This window comes from Condylura cristata, unplaced genomic scaffold (assembly GCF_000260355.1).
Source record: "Condylura cristata isolate star-nosed mole 26May11 unplaced genomic scaffold, ConCri1.0 scaffold00003, whole genome shotgun sequence".
Classification (NCBI taxonomy): Eukaryota; Metazoa; Chordata; class Mammalia; order Eulipotyphla; family Talpidae; genus Condylura; species Condylura cristata.
Window position 1 is genome coordinate 73756505 of NW_004567104.1, and position 19249 is coordinate 73775753.

Genomic DNA, 19249 nt, shown 5'->3' on the forward strand with positions numbered 1-19249 from the left:
AAGGTTTAACTTCTCAGGCAAACGAAAGTTTCATCCATTAGACTGAAATCTTTTTTACAGAATCATCCCAAACCAGAAAATCCTAGATCTACTTCTGGCCGCTAGCCCCGCCCTCAGCTCCCAGGACCCGCCCCTCGGTGATGACGACATATGGGACCTTGGCGTCTCGGCTCTCTTAGGTCTGGGGTGCGGTGGGGTCCATACCCTATCTGTGGAGAGTGTTCAGGACATCCTTCCCCCCAACAGCTGGAGAGTGGGTGAAAGGGAGAAGAGAGGGAAGGAAGGAAGGAAGAGAAGGAGGGAGGAAGAGAAGGGAAGAAGAAAGAGGAGACAGGAGAAACTGGAGTCAGAGCGTGGAAGGGAGGCCCAGGGGGAAAGCAGGGAGGCATCATATTACCAAATGTCTGTGTGTTTGTCTCTGTCTTAACTTTTCAAGTATCGTCTGATCAATTCTCACCCAACATGGAGGTGGGAGCTGCGTTCCCAACGTTGCAAAGAAGCACAGTGAAATGTCAAATGTTGGATCACAGGGCTTGAGACTACTGTAATTTGTATGTGAGCTTGAAGAACATTCCAGCAGCATGAGCTCAGGAAAACGGCATTTTATCGGGGCTAATAGCCTTGTCCAGGGTACGGCAAGATCAGAGGAAGGAGATCAGAGAGACCAGGAATCCGGGGAGAGGCCCAGCAGGAGGCTGCTGCAGGAATTTGGGTGCCGGGAGATCTGGCCAGGTGACTGCAGAGGGGGAGCGTGTGCTGGGGGAGGGGCAGGTGTTTAGGGAAAGGTGAGGGTGGGTGCTCTGAGCCAGGGGCAGCGCCTGGAAATAACAGGAACCATGCCCCGGGTCCAGTGGGCAGAACAGGTAAAGCCTTTGTTCGCCTAATCCTGCGCGTCCCTGAGGATGGTCCTCGGGGCCTGCCTGGGCCTTAGTGCCCTCATTGTAAAGTGGGGGTCGCAGCAGGCATCTGAGCGTCCAAGTCCCCAAGTCCCTCAGAGTGCCCTCATTGTAAAGTGGGGGTCACAGGGCATCTGAGCGTCCAAGTCCCCAAGTCCCTCAGAGGCGTGGCACCTAGCGGCTCTTTGGAGAGGTGTCGCTATTTTCAGTTTTGAAAGACCGCGTTCCAAGTGGCTGGCTGGGGGCTACTGCCTTCAAAGCTGTCCAGCTTTGAGAAGGGAGGAGGGGAGGAGAAAAACCCCCCCCCCCCCCCGGTGGCACAGCAGGTTAGGACGCAGCACTGCAAGCTGGCTGCAGCCGCCTTGGTGCGGGTTCGATCCCCGGCCCCAGAGGTGACCCACATGGCGCAGCAGACCTCTCCTGTCCACTCTCTGCTCCCCTCAGCAGTGTGTTTCAGTCCATCTGCCTGTTCTGCTCCCCACTCTGTCTCTGGGGAATCCTCTCCCTGCTCCTGCACCTCTGGCCTGTACCCCAGTTCTGTGTGCATAAATAAATAAATCTTAAGAAGAAAAGAGGGAGTGGTGTGCTCAGCTCTCCCTGACTTTGTTATAACAACCTTTCCCCAAGAGGACCTTCTCCCTGGCCCGGGGCGCCCCTTGGGATGAGGGACAGGCCCCTAAGGTCAGAGAGACAACCAGCCTCCTCACCCTCCAAGGCAGAGGACTTTGGTGTCATTTCTCGAAAAGAAAAAAGTGCTTCCCATCCGGCGCGGCCTGGCCAAGGGCTTCCAGCCTGTCCTCCCTGCCGGCCTCAGGCGGGCCCTGCCCCTGTTTGCTTTGCAATTAAGAAAATGACTTCAGGTCTTAATTTTCACTTGAAGTCAATATAGGAGGCGTCACTTTTTGAGGAAAAGAGTAACTAGTGGTTCTTTTAAGGCCAATACGGTTGGGCATGAAAATCACACTAATTCAGGCTTGTTAAAAAGTGGCCTAACTTCCATAATTGTCTGTTGTGTGTGCTCACGCTGGGGAGCGTAATGATGATAATAACAGTAATAACCGTCTTGACTGGGTGTCGGGGAGACCAGGTCTATCCTGTGAGGACCAGTATCTCCCCCCAGTCTTTTAGAAAGAGAAACTGAGGCTCTGGGAGTACAATTGACTTGCCCAAGGCCACACAATTAAGTTCAGAGTTCACACCCCCTCTCCTACCAGACACTGAACCCACCCTCCCCCCCAACCCTATTGCCTCTGAGACCTGAAGCTGCTTCAAAACACAAGGTTTAACTTCTCAGGCAAACGAAAGTTTCATCCATTAGACTGAAATCTTTTTTACAGAATCATCCCAAACCAGAAAATCCTAGATCTACTTCAACACTGTTGCTCAGATCTGTAAGCCCTGATGTCTGGGGGGGCTTTGCTGGGGCAGTTCAGGCCCTGGGTCGTCCCCTCTCACCCACCTCCTCTCTTCCTTCCCTTACGTCTGCCCTCCCCCCCAAGCCCAACCCATGGCGCTCACTTAGTGGTGAGAACAGGGAGCCTCTCAGGGAGCAGCTCTTTGTCTTTGGCCCAGGAAAGGAAGAGCAGGGTAGCTGGGAGCCCTTCTGGAAATGGACCAGGCTCAGGAGCTCAGAGCGCCCTGGATTCAAGCCCCCAGTCACTTCCCTGTGTTTTCCATGTGTAGGAACAAGGCCGGGGCCTGTGGGCACCGCCAGGCGGAGCAGAGGTCCCAGCTCAGACACTTCAGACTCGTGCCCCTGTGAGGGTTAGAGACAGCCCGTCCTCCGGCGCTTCCAGTGAGAGCCAGAGGGTCAGGAGCACGGCTTCCCACGGGGCCTGGCCCCACCGCTTCCCCAGGCAGGCCTGGACTAGGACCCTGAGGGTGTGGGCAGGGGCGTGCATACCCCCTCTGTTACAGGGCAGGGAGAGGGGCACCACCGAACCCCCAAACCTGGGTTCTGCCAAACATGGGTTCTGCCATCCACTGCATCAAGACAAAACATATGACTTTAATGAAAAGGAACTTAAATACATGAGTATACAATACAGGAGACAAAGAATAGAACATCTAAATCAAACACCTGCAGTGACCCGTCCCCTCATGGGCAAAAGCCCACCCAGAGGGGGTTGGCCCAGAGCAAGGCCTGAAAGCGGCCACAAGACTAAAGCATCTTCGGCCGGACCCATGGAAAGGGGTCAGACATGGCCAGAAAGTCTGGGAGGAAAAGAGCAAAATCAAAATGAATACAAACACTGCCAGAGTCACCTCCCCTCTCTCCCACGTCTCTTTCACCCAGTCCAGGGTCAAGAGTCAAGCACGGTGTCTCCCTCACGTGCCTGCTGCTCCGGGTGGCTTCCTCAGGTCTCCTTCTGGCTCTCCATCCTGCTTCCTTCTCCCTCAGATTCCTTCTCTCCTCTTCTTTCTCTGCTCAGCTCCACCCTCCCTCCGGGTGGGGCAGGAAACCTAGAACTTCCCCTTTTCCTGGGGACCCCCCTGTAACGCCACTACCGTCCAGACACAGCTGACCCACAGGCCAGTGGGCAGTCGGAGCCCTGGGCCTCCCCCCACCATACAGATGGCCTCAAACTCTTGTCGGTGCCAGACGCTCACAGGTTGTGAGAGCAGCGTCCTGGCTCTGGGAACTCCATGGAGCCTAGCTGCTGAAGGCCAAGGTCTGGGCATTCAGTCACCAAGTGTCCAGATGCCACAGCGTGTGAGGCCATGGTGCTCTGGCAGACACAGGAGCTGTTCAGAGACTTCGGTGTCTCCCAGGGAGGAGACGCCCAGCTGGTTGGCTGTGCAGTGTTCAACCTTCTGCTGGGTCAGCTGTCAACAGAGGCGAGTGCTGGCCAGGCCTCTTGACCACACTGTTCTTGAAAGAGAACCAACTCTGGTGGCTGGCCAGGGCCAGCCCCATCTCTGCCTTCCCATCTCAGCCACTCCCATCTCTGCCTTCTCCCTGTCTCCTCTGGCCAGCTCGGTCAGCTACTGCATTCGTTCAGCTGAAAGGCCCTCTGGGGAGTCGGACACTGAGCAGCCATCTTTACTCACGGATTTTCTCCACCTGTGATGGAGCTAATTTAGCTACTTGCCGCCAGGCTCCCCTCGGTTTTCTGCAGAACCAAAGATTCCTCTGCATGCAGAATGCAAAGCCCGTTCCCGTGCGGAAAAGCCGGTTACTACAAAGGGGTGGTTAGAATACTGCCAAGTATTCCTACTGATTAGAATAGCACCAATATCACCTCTTCTTTAACTTCTCTACACCCCCAAATCACTTTTTATTACGTTTGAGTAGAGGAGGAAAATGTCTTCTCTTAGAATGTGTTCCCATTTCGGCCCACACTGAATTTTCTAAAAGGTAGAGCCAAAAAGCTGGGGGATAAGGTGGTGGGTGCAGGAAGCAGGGTGGGGTGCTGGAGAGCCACCAGGAACACCTTGAGAGGTCACCTCCTGTGGGGCAGAGTCACTGAAGGGGAAGGTGGGATTGTGGGGGTGTGAATAAGCCCAGCGTCAGGGAGGTCGTTTTCTTGAGGAGTAAAGCACAGAAAAGAAATGACGAAATCCCGCTGTCCCCCCAATTCTGCATGGAGCAGGATGCAAGAGTAGGTGGGAGAAGTTGTGACCTGCACAGGGCCGGGTCTCTGAGCTGTTTCTCAGCACAAGGCAGAGGCCCTGCTGGTGTTTTTCTATTGAGTTACTCTCCTGGGCACTCCCAAAGTAGAATTTGCAAGGCAGAACCACAGTTTTGGGTTTTCCAAGAGCCTGGCTCTTCCCTGGAGACAAAAGAGGCTGTGATCTCTCAAACGGCTTCATTTGATTTTATCAGAAATGTACAAAAATTTCCCCCGCAGGCTGGGAACCCTGCTGACGGATTGTAGCCCGGCGTGTAATTAGCCTGAGAGAATTATCAGCATTGGAAAATAAAACTTTATATGATAAGATGTTCCAATTACGGTGGTGGTGTCAGTTATTCGCTCCTAATATCTCTGTATTTATCCCACCATCTCGTCTGCCTCACGAGTCCAGCCAAGACGATACTCTCCCGTTATTGCTCAATCACTGGCTGGGAAGATGGCATATCTTTGCCTTTATTTTTGCTGGCACATCCGAGCACTGAAGCACATTAAAGTAATAAAATTAGGCAGCAAGGCGTCCTAGTCACTCCCACTGTGTTCCCGTAACCCCCTCATTTACAACAGACCGAGACAGAAAAAAAATGTTTTAGAGCAATTTAAGATGAAGCAACGCTGGATATGTAAATCTTGTTTTATTGGCAGTGATGGCAGCTGGCTAATTCCTCTCAAGTGCCTGGTGGCCTCCTGTCCCCTGGCTGCGCTGGGGGGAGGGTGGAGTCCAGGGCACGTGGGTGAGTGCACACCCACTGGGTTGCTTGCTCGCTACCTGCCAGACCTCGGCAGGGTAGACTGTCACCCCCCACCTCGCTTCCCCCTACTTCCGGCGTCCCCGGGTGTAATTCTAGGAAGGAGTCTGTTGAGGAACTGCTGTTTTTACAGATGACAAAGGCAGCTTTCATGTTGTAAAAAATATATCGCATCTCACCTTTTGATTCATGTGAAATATGGAGATCCTGTTCTTAAGTAGCCAGGCACTATTCTCAACAGACCAGGTAGGGAGCTGTGCCAGTGCCCCAGGCCGGCAGATGATGGATTCAAGAAGTGGTGGTCCTGGTACATGAAGGAATACGATGCAGCTGTTAAAAAGCTCGCCACACTGCTTGTGAGCTAGAACCTGAGGGGGTGATGCCCAGGGGAAAATCAGAAAGTGAAAGACAATTCCCAGATGGTTCCACTCATGACACAGAATAGAAATAAGAAAAAGCAATTAGCAAAACACAACAAATACAACTCTAAACTAAACAGTAAGTAGAGGGGAGGGGGAAAAGTAGGGGAAGGGGGTTACAGTGGGATGGGTCTTGGCAGGAACTTTAGTAGAGGGTGAGCACGGGGGGAGGAGTGAGCTGTACTCTCAATGATAGTTTTTTTTTTTTTTAAGATTTATTTATGCATCCAGAACTGGGGTACAGGCCAGAGGTGCAGGGGCAATGAGAGGGTACACCAGAGACAGAGTGGGGAGCAGAACCGGCAGATCGAAGAAGCACACTGCTGAGGGGAGCAGCCGTGGGGGCGGGTCAGGAGAGGTCTGCCGCGCCATGTGGTCACCTCCGGGGCAGGCGGGGATCGAACTCATGTTGCCGTGGCTTTAGCTTCTTAATGCTGAGCTTTACCCCGCTGCACCACAAGGGAGGGCCTCAATGATAGTTTTATCAGTAAGTGGCAACTCAATAAAACATGAAGAGGTGGAGGAAGAAGATTTAGGAGTTGGTAAGAAGGCAGCTTTCATGCGAAAAACACTGGTTTCTGTTAAGACAATTCAAGAGACTAAGAAGAGCTGGGCAGGCTCCTTATTCCCCAGAGGCCTGGCCTCAGCTGCTGCAGAGACCGGCACCCACACAGAGCTCATCATCCAGGTGAACTTTATGAAGACTTCCAGCCAGGCACAGAACTCAGGGATTGAGCGGGGATTTGCCGCATTCAGAATGAGTTATAACAGGATTCCCAAGGTCAGGGAGACAAGGGGGAGAGAGAACGAAAACAATCACCCCACTCTGCAGAACTTATCTTAGACTTTACTGTGCTTAGTGTAACTACCATAAAAATAAGAGGTTGAAGAGCTGTGGAGCAAGTCGGGGCTGGCTGAAATATGTGGCTTTGCGTCCCTGCACTTTCATGTCCCCCTCCCCCCCTTTCTTGGCTCGACTCTGTCCAAACCTGTAGCCCTTAAGAAAGTGCCGTGATTTAAGAGGGATCTGAGCAGCAAGCCCCTGGGAGTTTATATAACTCGGCTCTGTGCTCTTCTTACTCCAGGACAGAGGAAGGAGGCCATGGGGCATCTTTCAAAATGGCCGCCTAGCGACGAGACTCCCAAGGCGGAGGCTGGCGGAAGGGAGCGTTCTTCCAGGGCTCATTCGCAGGGAGCTCTGAGGCCTGCCCACTAGGATGCTAGGGTGCTAACTGCTCACCTCCCATCCCCGAGTTAGGAGCAGCTTCATCGATTCCAGCTGGGGGAGCTCACACCCTCCCCTACAGTATGTGGCTATGTAATAAATGCTGAAGGGGGGAAGGGAGGCTGGGGGAGCGGGAAGGGGGTGCAACGTGCTTAGAGGGCTCTGAATCCGTTTAGCTGAGTCTATGATGGCTCCTTCTGTGCGTTCAGTCAACGTACTATCTTCATGCTGTGTGGCAGCACTAATTAACTAGAAAGTCTGCAGTCTTCTGACCAAGGGATCATCCCCTTGGGGGGTTGGAACTGTTCTGTCTTCTACATCATGATAATGCTGGTGCCTTTGAATGAGGTGGGGCTCGGGCCTTGCTTCCTCCTAGCCAGATCCCTGAATACCAACATCCCATCACCTTAGGGGGAAGTCATGGAAAATTTCAGTTCCTAGGCCCCATGCACTACCCTATGAATTAGACTCTATTTTTTTTAAATTTTTATTTTCTTAGTATTTTTTTAATAAATATTTTTACTTACCTTTTGTTTTGAAGTAAAACATGTAGTATAAAGTACCTAAGCCTTAACTTAGTCAATTGAATATATCTGAAAGCCACGACTTAAATGAAGTTAAAGAACATTTCCACCACTGATAAATCTCCCTCCTTTCCTCCCTTCCCAAGTAACTTCCAGATTCCAGGCACAATTGCTATTCTATCTCCCATCATAGAGAGACGTTTACCTGTGTTTAAACCTCACTTACACTGAATTATATATGGCATTCTTTTGAGTCTTTGAGTTCAACATTATGTGTGTGAGATTTATCCACACAGTTGCTAATTCTTTCCCGTTATGGTGTCTGATCATGTGAATATACAACTTACTTCCCTTACTTACTCTATTCTTTTTTTTTTTTTTTTAGATTTATTTATTAATGCACACAGAACTGGGGCACAGGCCAGAGGTGCAGAGACAGCGAGAGGATTCACCAGAGACAGAGCAGGGAGCAGAATAGGCAGATCAATGAAGTACACTGCTGAGGGGAGCAGCGGGCGGGTCAGGAGAGGTCTGCCGTCCATGTGGTCACCTCTGGAGCCAGGGATCAAACTCGCACTGAAGCGGCTACTGCCAGCTTGCAGTGCTGCACTTTAGCCCACTGCGACACCAGGGAGGGCCCTTACTCACTCTGTTCTTGATGGAATCTGATGGTTTCCAGGTTTTGACTCTTTCATGAAAGCTGTTAAGACCATTCATATAAGGGGCTTTTGTGCCTGTAAGCACGCATCTCCATTGGAGTGGCAGTGCTGAGTTACATGTTTAGCTTCGGCAGGTAGCTAGGCCACAGTTTTGAAGTTGTACCAATTTGCACACTCATCAACAGTGAGTGGGAATTCCGTTGCTCTGCATTCATGCCGTCATTTATTATTGTCAGATCATTTGTATTAGCCATTTTAATAGGTGCCTATCAGAATTGTCTTTGTTTTCATTTCCTTCTCTCCTGTCCAGTAAAGGTATTAAGAAACTTTTCATGTGCTTATTGGCCTGGCCTTTTGGAGTTCCTCTTTTGAGATGAATCGTGTCTTTTTAAAATCAGGGAATAAGTCAATCATCCTCTTAATCTGCAGGACCCTTTTGTTATCAACTACTCCAGTCAACGTAAGAACACTAATGGCAGAGAACTTCTCTGAAATTAGCTTGCTAACCAACTAACATCTCTCTTCTCAACTGGAAAGTTCCATGAGATCCCTGCTATTTCTTCAATTCTCAGCCTGCAGCTCACGTTCTGCCTATTCAGTCTACCTCTCACCTTTGTTTTAACTACGTATGGGTGCCTTGGTCTTTGAAATGTGGCTGGTTGTGTTTTTGCTGATGAGCTCTGGCTCAGCGTGGAACATGAGGCCTGGGAATGTGAGGCACCTCTTGCCTTCCTGGCACTTGGTTGGTCTTGCAAACCTGTCATGCACAGGTGGAACAGAGAAAGCCAGGAAGGGGAGGAAGAGTTTTGGATCTTCCTTTGTCAGCCCTCATTCCACCACTCCATCAACCGGGAGGTGTGCAGCCCCCAGGTCTCCTTTCTCTTCTCCAATATCAACACCTGCCTTTTCCCCTTGGCCAGAAGCCCACAGGAGGGAACATGTATGTTCAGCATGTTTCTCTGCCTGAGTTTGTTGTGTGTGATGGTGTGTCTGTGACCTGCTTCGGTTTATCAAGGAGGAGCCATCTCCTGTCTCTCTACCTTTGATGGTAACTATGCAATAATTTACCTTCAGGGTCAAACAGTCTCCATCTCTCTGTACCCCATGAACCAGACAAAGCAACAGACACATCTTCCTGTTTTCAGCAACCTCAGATCTCCTGTACTCCATCCATCCCATTCAGTAGAGACTGTTAGGGGTGGAATCTCAGCGGGAGAGTTTGTTGGTCTGCTCTTTAGCCTGATCATCCTGGAGAGAGAGGTGTGTTGTTTCTGGAAAAAATCAAGAGATAGAAGGAAGGGGAAGACAAGCAGGGGGAGTTTGATAACAAATAGATTCCTCTTGTTGCTTTTTCCTTCTGTGACCTGTGACTCAGAGGCCAGCATGGCCGGAAGTGGTGAGGTGGTGGGGAAAGAAGAAAATGCTCCATGCAGTGTGTGTGCGTGAGTGAGTATGTGCCTGCATGTGTGAGACCCCCCCCCCCCCCCCAGCTCCAACCTGGCCTACAGGCTGGGTACAATGGCCTCAGAAGAAACTTGCAGTATCATAGCCTCGGACAAAAGTCTACCTTGTTTTCACATGGCCGTGGAATCTGGCATTTGCAACCGCGAGACCAGCTCCCATAAATACTTCTTTTTCCACTTGTAGGCTGGCTATGATGGCGAGAGCATTGGAAATTGCCCATTTTCTCAGCGTCTCTTCATGATTCTCTGGCTAAAAGGTGTTATATTTAATGTGACAACAGTGGACCTGAAAAGGTAAGACAAGGTTTCTTCATGATTGAGTGGCTGCTCTTGATTTCACACACACACTCACTCACTCCGGGACACCCATGAGCATGTCCATGGTGGTCAGGACCCTGTATGGAAGCCGAGCGTGGGCCAGGTGGTAATTACAAGCTCATCGGCTGACTCCACCATAATCAGGCAGGGGTAGGAGTGGGGGCGCCCCAGGAACCTGCTCTCCCAGTTACTGATCAGCTGCAGAGCTCCCCAGAGCCTGTCTGAGCATCGGTCCTGGCTGGCCACACCGGGAGACTTAACTTTCCACCTCCACATCCAGCACAGGGCCTGCTCCCACTATCAGCGTGACACTTTACACACCCACAGTCTCCTTTGAAATTCACCAGCGTTTTCTTTTTGATTGGTGAGGCCATGGCTAAGCCTTGGAAATCTGGGCACATTTCCTGTAAATGCTGCATTTTCCTCCCACCCAGGAAGCCCGCAGACCTGCAGAACCTGGCTCCTGGAACAAATCCTCCTTTTATGACCTTTGATGGTGAAGTTAAGACGGATGTGAACAAGATCGAGGAGTTCTTAGAGGAGAAATTAGCTCCCCCAAGGTCGGTATCATAAAAACAGCTTCCATAACTGGTTCTGGCCCCGGCGCCCTTTCCCCCTGCCCCCCACCTTTGAGGACAATTCTGGGGCTCTTGGCTTTATGCATGTAGCCTTCTGTGCTGCTGACTCCCTTAGCTGGACCTGTAGCTTGCCACGGGAAGTACAGAGAGCGGCAAGAACAGAAACTTTGCGTGAAGGGGACTTCGAGCTCTCTGCACCCACAATTTGGTGTGAGGGTTGAATGGCAGGAAGTTGGTGGTTTGAGCGGTTTGGCCATTTCTGGAAGGTGTCTGTGTTGACATGCAATATCACGAAATGCTGGGAACTTCTAGTCCATGGTATTTACTTCAGTAGGGAGACACAGTGAGGCCAGGTGAGACCATCCCAGGGGGATCTAGAATCTTCTCCCTAGACGGCATTGCTTCTGGTCCTTGTAGACAGAGTGGGAAGGCCATCAGGGGAAGTTTTCTTCTATATATTCACTCAGAGGAAGATATGTCCCTCACCACCATCAAGTCATCCAACCTCAAGCATTGCTGTCTGTGATATATTCATTTTGAATTTTTCAAGGTATCCAAAGCTGGGGACTCAGCACCCTGAATCTAACTCTGCAGGAAATGATGTATTTGCCAAATTTTCAGCATTTATAAAAAACACCAAGAAGGATGCCAACGAGAGTGAGTGCCTGCATCTTCCTGTCCCTGTTGCCAATGCAGACCCCAGACTACAGGGGAGTAGCACCCTGGAAGTCCCCAGGAATTCTGGCACCCTGTGTATAGAGACAAAGACAGAGTCCCTCCAACTTTGAGGCTGCACATGGCTTTCAAGGCCTGAACAGTTTATCTGGAGGCTGGGAGCCCAGAAAATGACATATTTTAGAAAAAGATTTATTTATTTATGCATACAGAACTGGGGTACAGGCCAGAGGTGCAGGAGCCGTGAGAGGATTCACTAGAGACAGAGTGGGGAGCAGAACAGGCAGATAGAGGAAGCACACTGCTGAGGGGAGCAGCGGGCGAGACAGCAGAGGTCTGCCGCGCCCTGTGGTCACCTCCGGGGCTGGGGATTGAACTCTCACCTAAGCAGCTGTGGCTGGCTTACAGTGCTGCGCTATCACCCGTTGCACCACCAGGGAGGGCCCCAGACAACAACATTTTTTAGGAGAAAATTATCACTGTACAGAAAGTGTTTGATGTTCCCCAGTGTCGCTTCATTGTGGGCTTCTCATAAATACTTTTTAAACAAATGAATGAGTTCAGCAGTAGCAATGTTCAGTAGGCATTACTGAAATGACTGCCCCTAACTCCCCCCCACACTCACTCTCTCTCTCCCTCCCTCTCTCTGAGGACCCACGACCACCCTCATGTCCATCAGTAGAAGCAGAGCTATTTTCCGGGGGCGGGGTGTGAGTCCTTTCCTCAGACCGATTGCTCCCCAGACTCGCCTGACTCTGTGTCTCCATGGCTTGGGAAGAAGGGGGCTTCCTGTCTCTGAGGGGCTGTGTTTGCCTTCGTGTTTCAGTTTATGAAAAGAATCTGCTGAAGGCTCTGAAGAAGCTGGATCATTACTTAAATAGCCCCTTGCCGGATGAAATAGATGCCGATGGCACCGAGGACGTCGCTGCTTCTGGAAGGAAGTTCCTGGACGGGGATGAGCTCACGCTGGCCGACTGCAACCTCTTACCCAAGCTCCACATTATTAAGGTTCGCAGCGGCTCCGTCACGGGTGTGGAAGACATGAATGGGGCTTTGTTTGATTTGGTTTTGGCTTGTGTTTTGGCCAGACACCGAAACCATCTGAAATGTGCACTGCAGAATTTAAAAAGTTGAGCTTGTTTCTGTCTGAAACAGCCAAACCCCAAGTTTCAGATCCATGGCGTTGCTCAGGGATACTTTCCTCCCAGGGCCCCTCCCCCCAGGTCACAGCCCACCCCCACCCTGAGGGAGAGGTGTGGGACAGCGCCTGGAGGGATGGTGGCTGCAGCCCACACTTGCTGCTTTAGGCTCGCAGCTGATGTGTGGAATCTTCAGTATGAAGATGTGCGCTGAGTCACTTGTGGCCGATGGCTGGGATTGGCATGTCATCGAGATGACAAGGCGTGTCCTCTCAGCTCTTTACACGGACCCTCGCCCCTGGGGTGCAGCACCCAGCTCCTGGCTGGGCCTCTGCCAGGTTTGGCCTCTGTCTTCCCAGAGAGACAAAGTGAATGTAAGAGCGGGGGGTCATTTCCTCCTAGTGCTGACACCCCTAGGCCAGAGCTGCTCCAGCATTAGCAGGCCTGTGGCTGTCTGGGAGCGCTTTAGAAGTACAGGCCAGTGGAGCCAGACCTGTCCTACTCACTAGAACTTTGGGGGCTGACCCAGGGGTCCCAAGGGCACCCACTTGGAGCCTTCAGTGATGGCTGCCTCATTAGTGTCCCTTGCTGTCACACCGCTGTGTCTGAGACCTGCAGGAGCCCCCGATGTCCCAGGAGGAAGCCCAAGGTTTGTTCTGGGCATCTTGATTATTACAGTCCCAGCCGGGCTACAGCAAGGCCTGTGGTTCAAGGAAAGGGAAGGTGGGAGAGAAAACGAGGGCAAATCCAGGGCTAGAAACTTGCGTTTGTTGTTCGAATGGCACATTTAATTGGCATTAAGAAATTAATCTACAAATGTGACAGGCATTGTTGGTGACACGGCTGCCCCTGTGGCTGGCAGCCTCCCACCCTGTCACCTCACGGCATTCCCTCCTTCTCTCCTTGCGCTTCTTCTTCCTCTTCCTTGCTTCCCCCTTTTGTCTTCTTTCTGTTCTCTTACACGTGTGCTCAAGGGCACCAGCTTGAAATGCAAGTCTTGAAAGATGTTGATCTCACAAGTAAATATTCTTTCCAACAACTCTGTCAATTTCCCGATGTCTAAAATTTATGGCAGCATTGCAGCCCCTCAAAATCTGCTCCACTGCCGAGTGTTCAAATGGGGAGTCTAGGAAGCACTTTAAAAAAATTGTCCTTGTGAATTTTAGTGGCTATTTCCTCGTTTTTGCTATGAATGGGGTAATGTCACAGAAGGACGTGGAGGTGGGAAAAGCCAGGGGACACCCCGATCATATAACAGCATGGCCACCTAGATCCTTTAAAGAATGTCAGAGGAAGGGAGAAATGACAGTAAAATAAATCAGCCCCTGACTCCAGTATAAGACTTAAGAACAGAGTCTTCAAAGCCATTTAGCACTCAGATTACCAAACAGCTTAATAAACTTCCAGGATGGAGCACTTCTGAAAGGAAATGAGAAACAGTCTAGAGGATTTTATGGTAGGAGATGAGAGAGTAAAAGAATTTATAATTTAAATTTAATAAAATGTATAATTTATTCCCCTTCCTGAAACCCAGAGGAAACAATAAGAAAAAATAGAGCATTAACTTTATCTTTCATAAAACCAGGAAAGTACAGATCCCCAACTCAAAGACAAAGAAACTTCGGACAGTGTGAGGTGTCACAAGATCAAGACCTGTTTCTCTACATGTTTGTGGGGGTTAATGTTTCCCTAAAAGTCAATAATGCAGTCCTAAAATTCTCAAATCAAACATTTTCTGTCTGACGACGAAGGCGTAATATAGATGAGAGTGAGAGAAAAAGAAATCACTCTCCAGCGGCAAGCTCCAGGAGGCGGAGTTGAACGGTGCTCACAGGGACAGTCTTTATATTCTTCATCTCCCCAATCCAGAGTAAAAGTGGGGAGAGGAAATGAGAGGGGAGGTCATATCCCCTGTGAATCAGTGCAGGGAAAATGAAACAGCCTTGAAACATTCAAGAGAGAAACTATAAATTACATGAACATCACTTTAAACCATGAACACCTAGTGCTGAGTATGGGAATCTCAGCGTGGAAAATGCCTTACCACTAAACCTGAAGCCAACCCTGACCCTCAACAATGGTAACCTTAACGGTGAACCTAACCCTAACCCTGTACTTAATTTAAACCTAAACTCAACCTTGAACTTAACCATAACCTTAACCTTAACCCAAACCTAACCCTAATTCTAAGCTTGACCCTAATCATAACCCTAACCATGAATTTTTTCCTAACCCTGTACTTAATCCAAACCTGATCCAAACCTTAACCCTCCTCCTACTGAGGCAGAGGATGGAGCAGCGTTTGGTGACTTGATGTATGAGATTTGTATCCACATGGGTCTACCAGCTGTCCCATCTCTCTCCCTTGATCTCCACACTGTTTTTAAGAATTTGATGGGTCCAGTAGTTCTGACTCAATAAAAGATGATTAATAATAACCAAAAAGAATCCAAGGGGACCTAAATGTGGCTAGAGATGAAACAAAGAGAGTCATTTATATGATGGAGAGTCCCACAAATTAAAGAACTTTTCAGAGAGACACCTCACTGTGGCCTCGAAGAAATAAAAGAGAACATGAATCATCTGAGAAAAAGCCCAAAGACCAGATACACCGTGTAAAAATATATATACTATCACAAAGAGGCTGAGCATCAGGCTGCCAAGTCTCAAGAAAGAGACTTGGGAAAGAACATCATTCCCAAAGTAAATATTTGAAGTAGCAAGAGCTAGACCTTTCAGGCAGTACTCAGGGGCAAGAAATCCATCAAAAATCAATTCGAGACATACCAGGAGGTAAAGGTGATTGGAGAGATGCCCAATGTTCATCATTAGAAATGGCAAGAGAAAAGAGGCAGATGCAAAGGAAATATTATTTGGGCTAAAGAATGACCTGAACCTACAAGTTAAATAACATGTTGACAATGCACTATGATGTGTTTAATTAACGAACCTTGAGGATAAAATGACCCTGGAGTCTCTAATGATAATACTGGTAATAATAATAATAATAGCAATAGCAACAACAGCATCGATAGTAGTAATCAGTAAGACCACCGCATAAGGAAGAAATTCAGACTGGCCTCATCTATTTCATGACCACAACCCAAGCCGGGAAGAATCTCTTAACTCTTACAGAGAACTAAGGAAAGGTTGTGTGATGCAAGAATTTTATATTCAAGTCAATTGTTTTTACCAAGACATCTGGGCTCCATAAAATAAACTCTTTTTTTAAAAAAGATAAAATTGTGATAAATGAATAAAAGAAGAATCTGAGAACAGAGAAGGTGTCAGATATGAGAGAACTGGCAAGGAACAGAAATTGTTTAAGTCGAAAATTACAACAAAGACTGAGCAAGTAAGATTATAATAGTTACAGGAATCTGTGTAAATGGGGGATGTTTTTACTGCCTGTGGGAGAATAAATGGAAAGAAGCATCACTTCACTCATTTCCTCATTTGTCACAGCAGGATTAAGTAGATGGCATCCAAGGTGATATATCAAGAAGTAGAGAATTCCTATGATTGAAATGCTATATGGAAAACCTCTGGAAGAGCTAAAATAGATCACGAATCCTAAATTGCCACAAATGGAAACACACAAATACACAGATATCCACAGACGGATGGAAAGTGGAATAACATATCGCATTCAGGAAATGTGGTACCGTGGAAGTGTACATCTTTAAGGGACATACATGTAATGGATTTGCTCCCAAATGTTAAATGTAAATGGTTGAAGAGAACCAGAGAAATGCCAATAGAAAGAGTGAAGCACTTTTTTTTTTTATTTATTTGTACAGAACTGGGGTACAGGCCAGAGATGCGGAGGGTGAGAGGATTCACCAGAGACAGAGTGGGGTACAGAACAGGCAGATGGACGAAGTACACTGCTGAGGGGAGCAGCGGGCGGGTCAGGAGAGGTCTGCCGCACCATGTGGATCACCTCAGGGGCAGGCGGGGATCGAATTCATGCGGAAGTGGTCTAAGCCTCTCTGTGCTGTGCCTTAACCCGCTGCACCACCAGGGAGGGCCCGAGTGAAGCACTTTTAACAAAAACATAAGTAAATTTGAGCTTGAGCAAGAGATGTTAATTTATGATTTTTTTTTTTTAATTTACACTATCCTGCTCACTCTAGGGCTTCCAAGTCTGGAAACCAGTCCCAGAGACATTTTAACTTGTGACAAACCCCATGCTCATATCTCTAAGGTGCCCAAGACTCAATGCAATGCGAGGCTACATAGCAGAACTGACCTTTGGTACCCCATGCACCTGCTATAGGGTGAACGGTGCCCCCACGAAATTCATATGTTGAAGCCCTAAGCCCCTGACCTCAAGACATGACTTTATTTGGATCAGATAGTCCTTGCAGATTTCATTAAAGTGGGGATTGTTAGGCTGGATTGGTATGTGACTGATGTCCTGACAAAAGGGGGAATTTTAGACTGGCACAGACACAGGCAAGGCGCCATGGAAATCCTGGCATTGTGACTGCAGAGGGATCAGGAGATCAGGAGCCCCTTGAGGCCAGGAGAGACACCTGAAGCAAATCCTTCCCTGGTGTCTTTTGAGGGAGAACACCCTCCAGACACCTTGATCTCAGACTTCCGGTCTTGGGACAGTAAGGGAAGTGACTTCTGCTCTGAGTCACCCAGTTTGTGACACTTTGTTAAGGCAGCTGTAGGAAGTGAATATGGTCCCCACAGAATACACCCTCCTTTGTGACAAATGTTCTAGTGGTATCCTCTATCCAAAGACACATCTCAAATGGCACACCTCGAAGTCTTTACTCTCAATGGTTATTCTTACAGTCATATCTACCATTTTCACAGTGCTCAAGACTGCAGTCCCTTATCTTCATCAGTCTACCCCTTGCACATGGTAGCCCCACAATGAAATTATCCTCAGTGGCAGAATGATGGAGATCTGTAGGATTAATAACATCTACAAATCCTTGGGATTGCAGGATGTGAGGCTCAGCAAGAAGAAACAAATGACCCTGGTAGAATATAAACCAAATATGCCACACAAATATTTAAGCACCTAATAACTCAGCAGCAGGATACATAAAGACAACCAATCAGAAACACTAGGAGAAATCAGCCCCAACACAGAGCAAACATGCCAGTAGACCCCTGGCAGCCTCTGTAATAGATTGGTGGGCAGCAGGGGTAGAGCTGATATTTGGAGTCCAGGAGATACAAATTTTATAACCTTTCCTGTTCCCAGAATGTCCCATGCAGAGTGAGAGTGGAAGCAGGGGTAGCTTGAAGGTAAATGACCTTTGGACTTGAGAGGAGAATATATCTCAGGACTTGAGTAAGAGACATAGTGAATACCTCAGAGGGTGGATTTTCTGTTCTAATTGCTAGATGAGTGATTTTGCCTTCACTGATACCTTCCTCTTCATTTTCAGATTGTGGCCAAGAGATACAGAGATTTTGAATTCCCTTCTGAAATGACTGGCGTCTGGAGATACTTGAACAATGCTTATGCTAGGGATGAGTTCACAAATACATGTCCAGCTGACCAGGAGATTGAGCGTGCATATTCTGATGTTGCAAAAAGAATGAAATGAAGGATGGTGGTTTTCTGCCTTATTTCACATTTGGATGGGCTAGGCTATGGCAGGAGTCTGTTCTTTGACCCCACCTCCCTGCCCCCCTCCCCCCCAAAAAAACCTATCTTTAGCAAACTAATGCCCATATGGTAGTGTGAGCCACACATCACCGTGTAATTTGTGGGTCAGAATATTTCCAGTCTCTATGGTTACACACACCAGTTGTCCAGTTTATGTTAATTTATATCTTTAACATTCACTGCTTGTAATCTATGCTCGGGGGGCAGGCATTTCACAGTGTAAGTTTCCAAGGAAATTAGGTTTGAGTTCAATTTCTCCTTCAATTAAAAAATAAGATTGCCTCTGATAGTTTTCATAATCATAGATAGCCTGTCTTTCTCCTCTAAAAATTACTAGTAAAGTTTTTTTTTTCAAAATGAGAATGCTGTCTTTGTCATTGCAAAATGATACAGATCTTATTTAATATTTAAAAACAATGTCAGCTGGTTTAAAAGAAGGGTGTCACTAGTGTGGTGCAAGGTACCTCCCGACACTTAGTTAACTCCTGACGACTACGGTGGCACGTCAGACTCTTGAGTCTCTCTTTCCCACACATATTCACAACACACACGATTTCATTCACATTGGAATTGTGTTATTCTGAAGGGCGGGAAAGTGAGGGACCCCCTGGTCTGGCCTTGATGGTCACCCATGCAGGACCTCAGAGGGTCAGCCCGGCCCAGCTGGATAGGAGGCTCAGCCCTGGTTTCACAGGGATGGAGAACCCCTGATGGGCAGGGGCCAGCTGGAACGGGAAGCAGAGTGGACCCTGTTCTTGTTACCCCTGCTCCACCATGGTGCAAGGTGCCCGTGTGGCTTTCCTTCCAGCTTCCTTTCCTGCCTTCCCCACCTCCCTCCCCACTTAGAGACACTGCGTCTCCCTCCAGTTGCGAGTGGTGGAGAATCGTCTTGCATTTCATCTTCCTGCGGTCCTTTGACGTCACACACGTCCCCCCGGAACCTCTTGTTGAGTTGGATGTGGCATGTGGTTGTCATGACGATGTTCACTGGAAAATCTTTGCATCTGTTTTATGGCGAGTCAGTTGGGAAGAGAGCCAACCACTGACAGGCACCGCCTAGGGACTCAGTTCAACGTGCCCAGTGACAGCGGCCCTAACGCCGTCCCTCTTTGTGTCCCTGGGACCAGTGCCTCGGTCTTGCCTCCGCCCACGTTGCCCTGTGCACTGGACACCGTGGGGCTGGCCGGCACGGTCTCCCTTGTTAGCGTTTCGGTCTGCCTCAGAGTCAGACTTCAAGACTAGGTTTATGATGTCACACTTCAACTTGGCACGTGAATTGCCTACCAGATGTTACTAGTGTTCACTCTGTACTTTTAGATGTTAAAATGATCTTA

At 48.8% G+C, this 19249-nt stretch overlaps 1 protein-coding gene across 1 annotated transcript in view; it reads left to right on the plus strand.

Annotated features, from left to right (window-relative positions):
* Positions 1-19243, plus strand: part of CLIC6 (chloride intracellular channel 6) — a 41039-nt gene extending 21796 nt beyond the window's left edge. The window contains exons 2-6 of the mRNA XM_004675531.2: positions 9752-9861; positions 10320-10445; positions 11014-11120; positions 11965-12146; positions 17692-19243. Of these exons, the coding sequence (XP_004675588.1) occupies positions 9752-9861; positions 10320-10445; positions 11014-11120; positions 11965-12146; positions 17692-17853 (687 nt within the window). The 3' untranslated portion in view covers positions 17854-19243. The remainder of the gene's footprint in view (positions 1-9751; positions 9862-10319; positions 10446-11013; positions 11121-11964; positions 12147-17691) is intronic.
* The last annotated feature ends 6 nt before the right edge of the window (positions 19244-19249 follow it).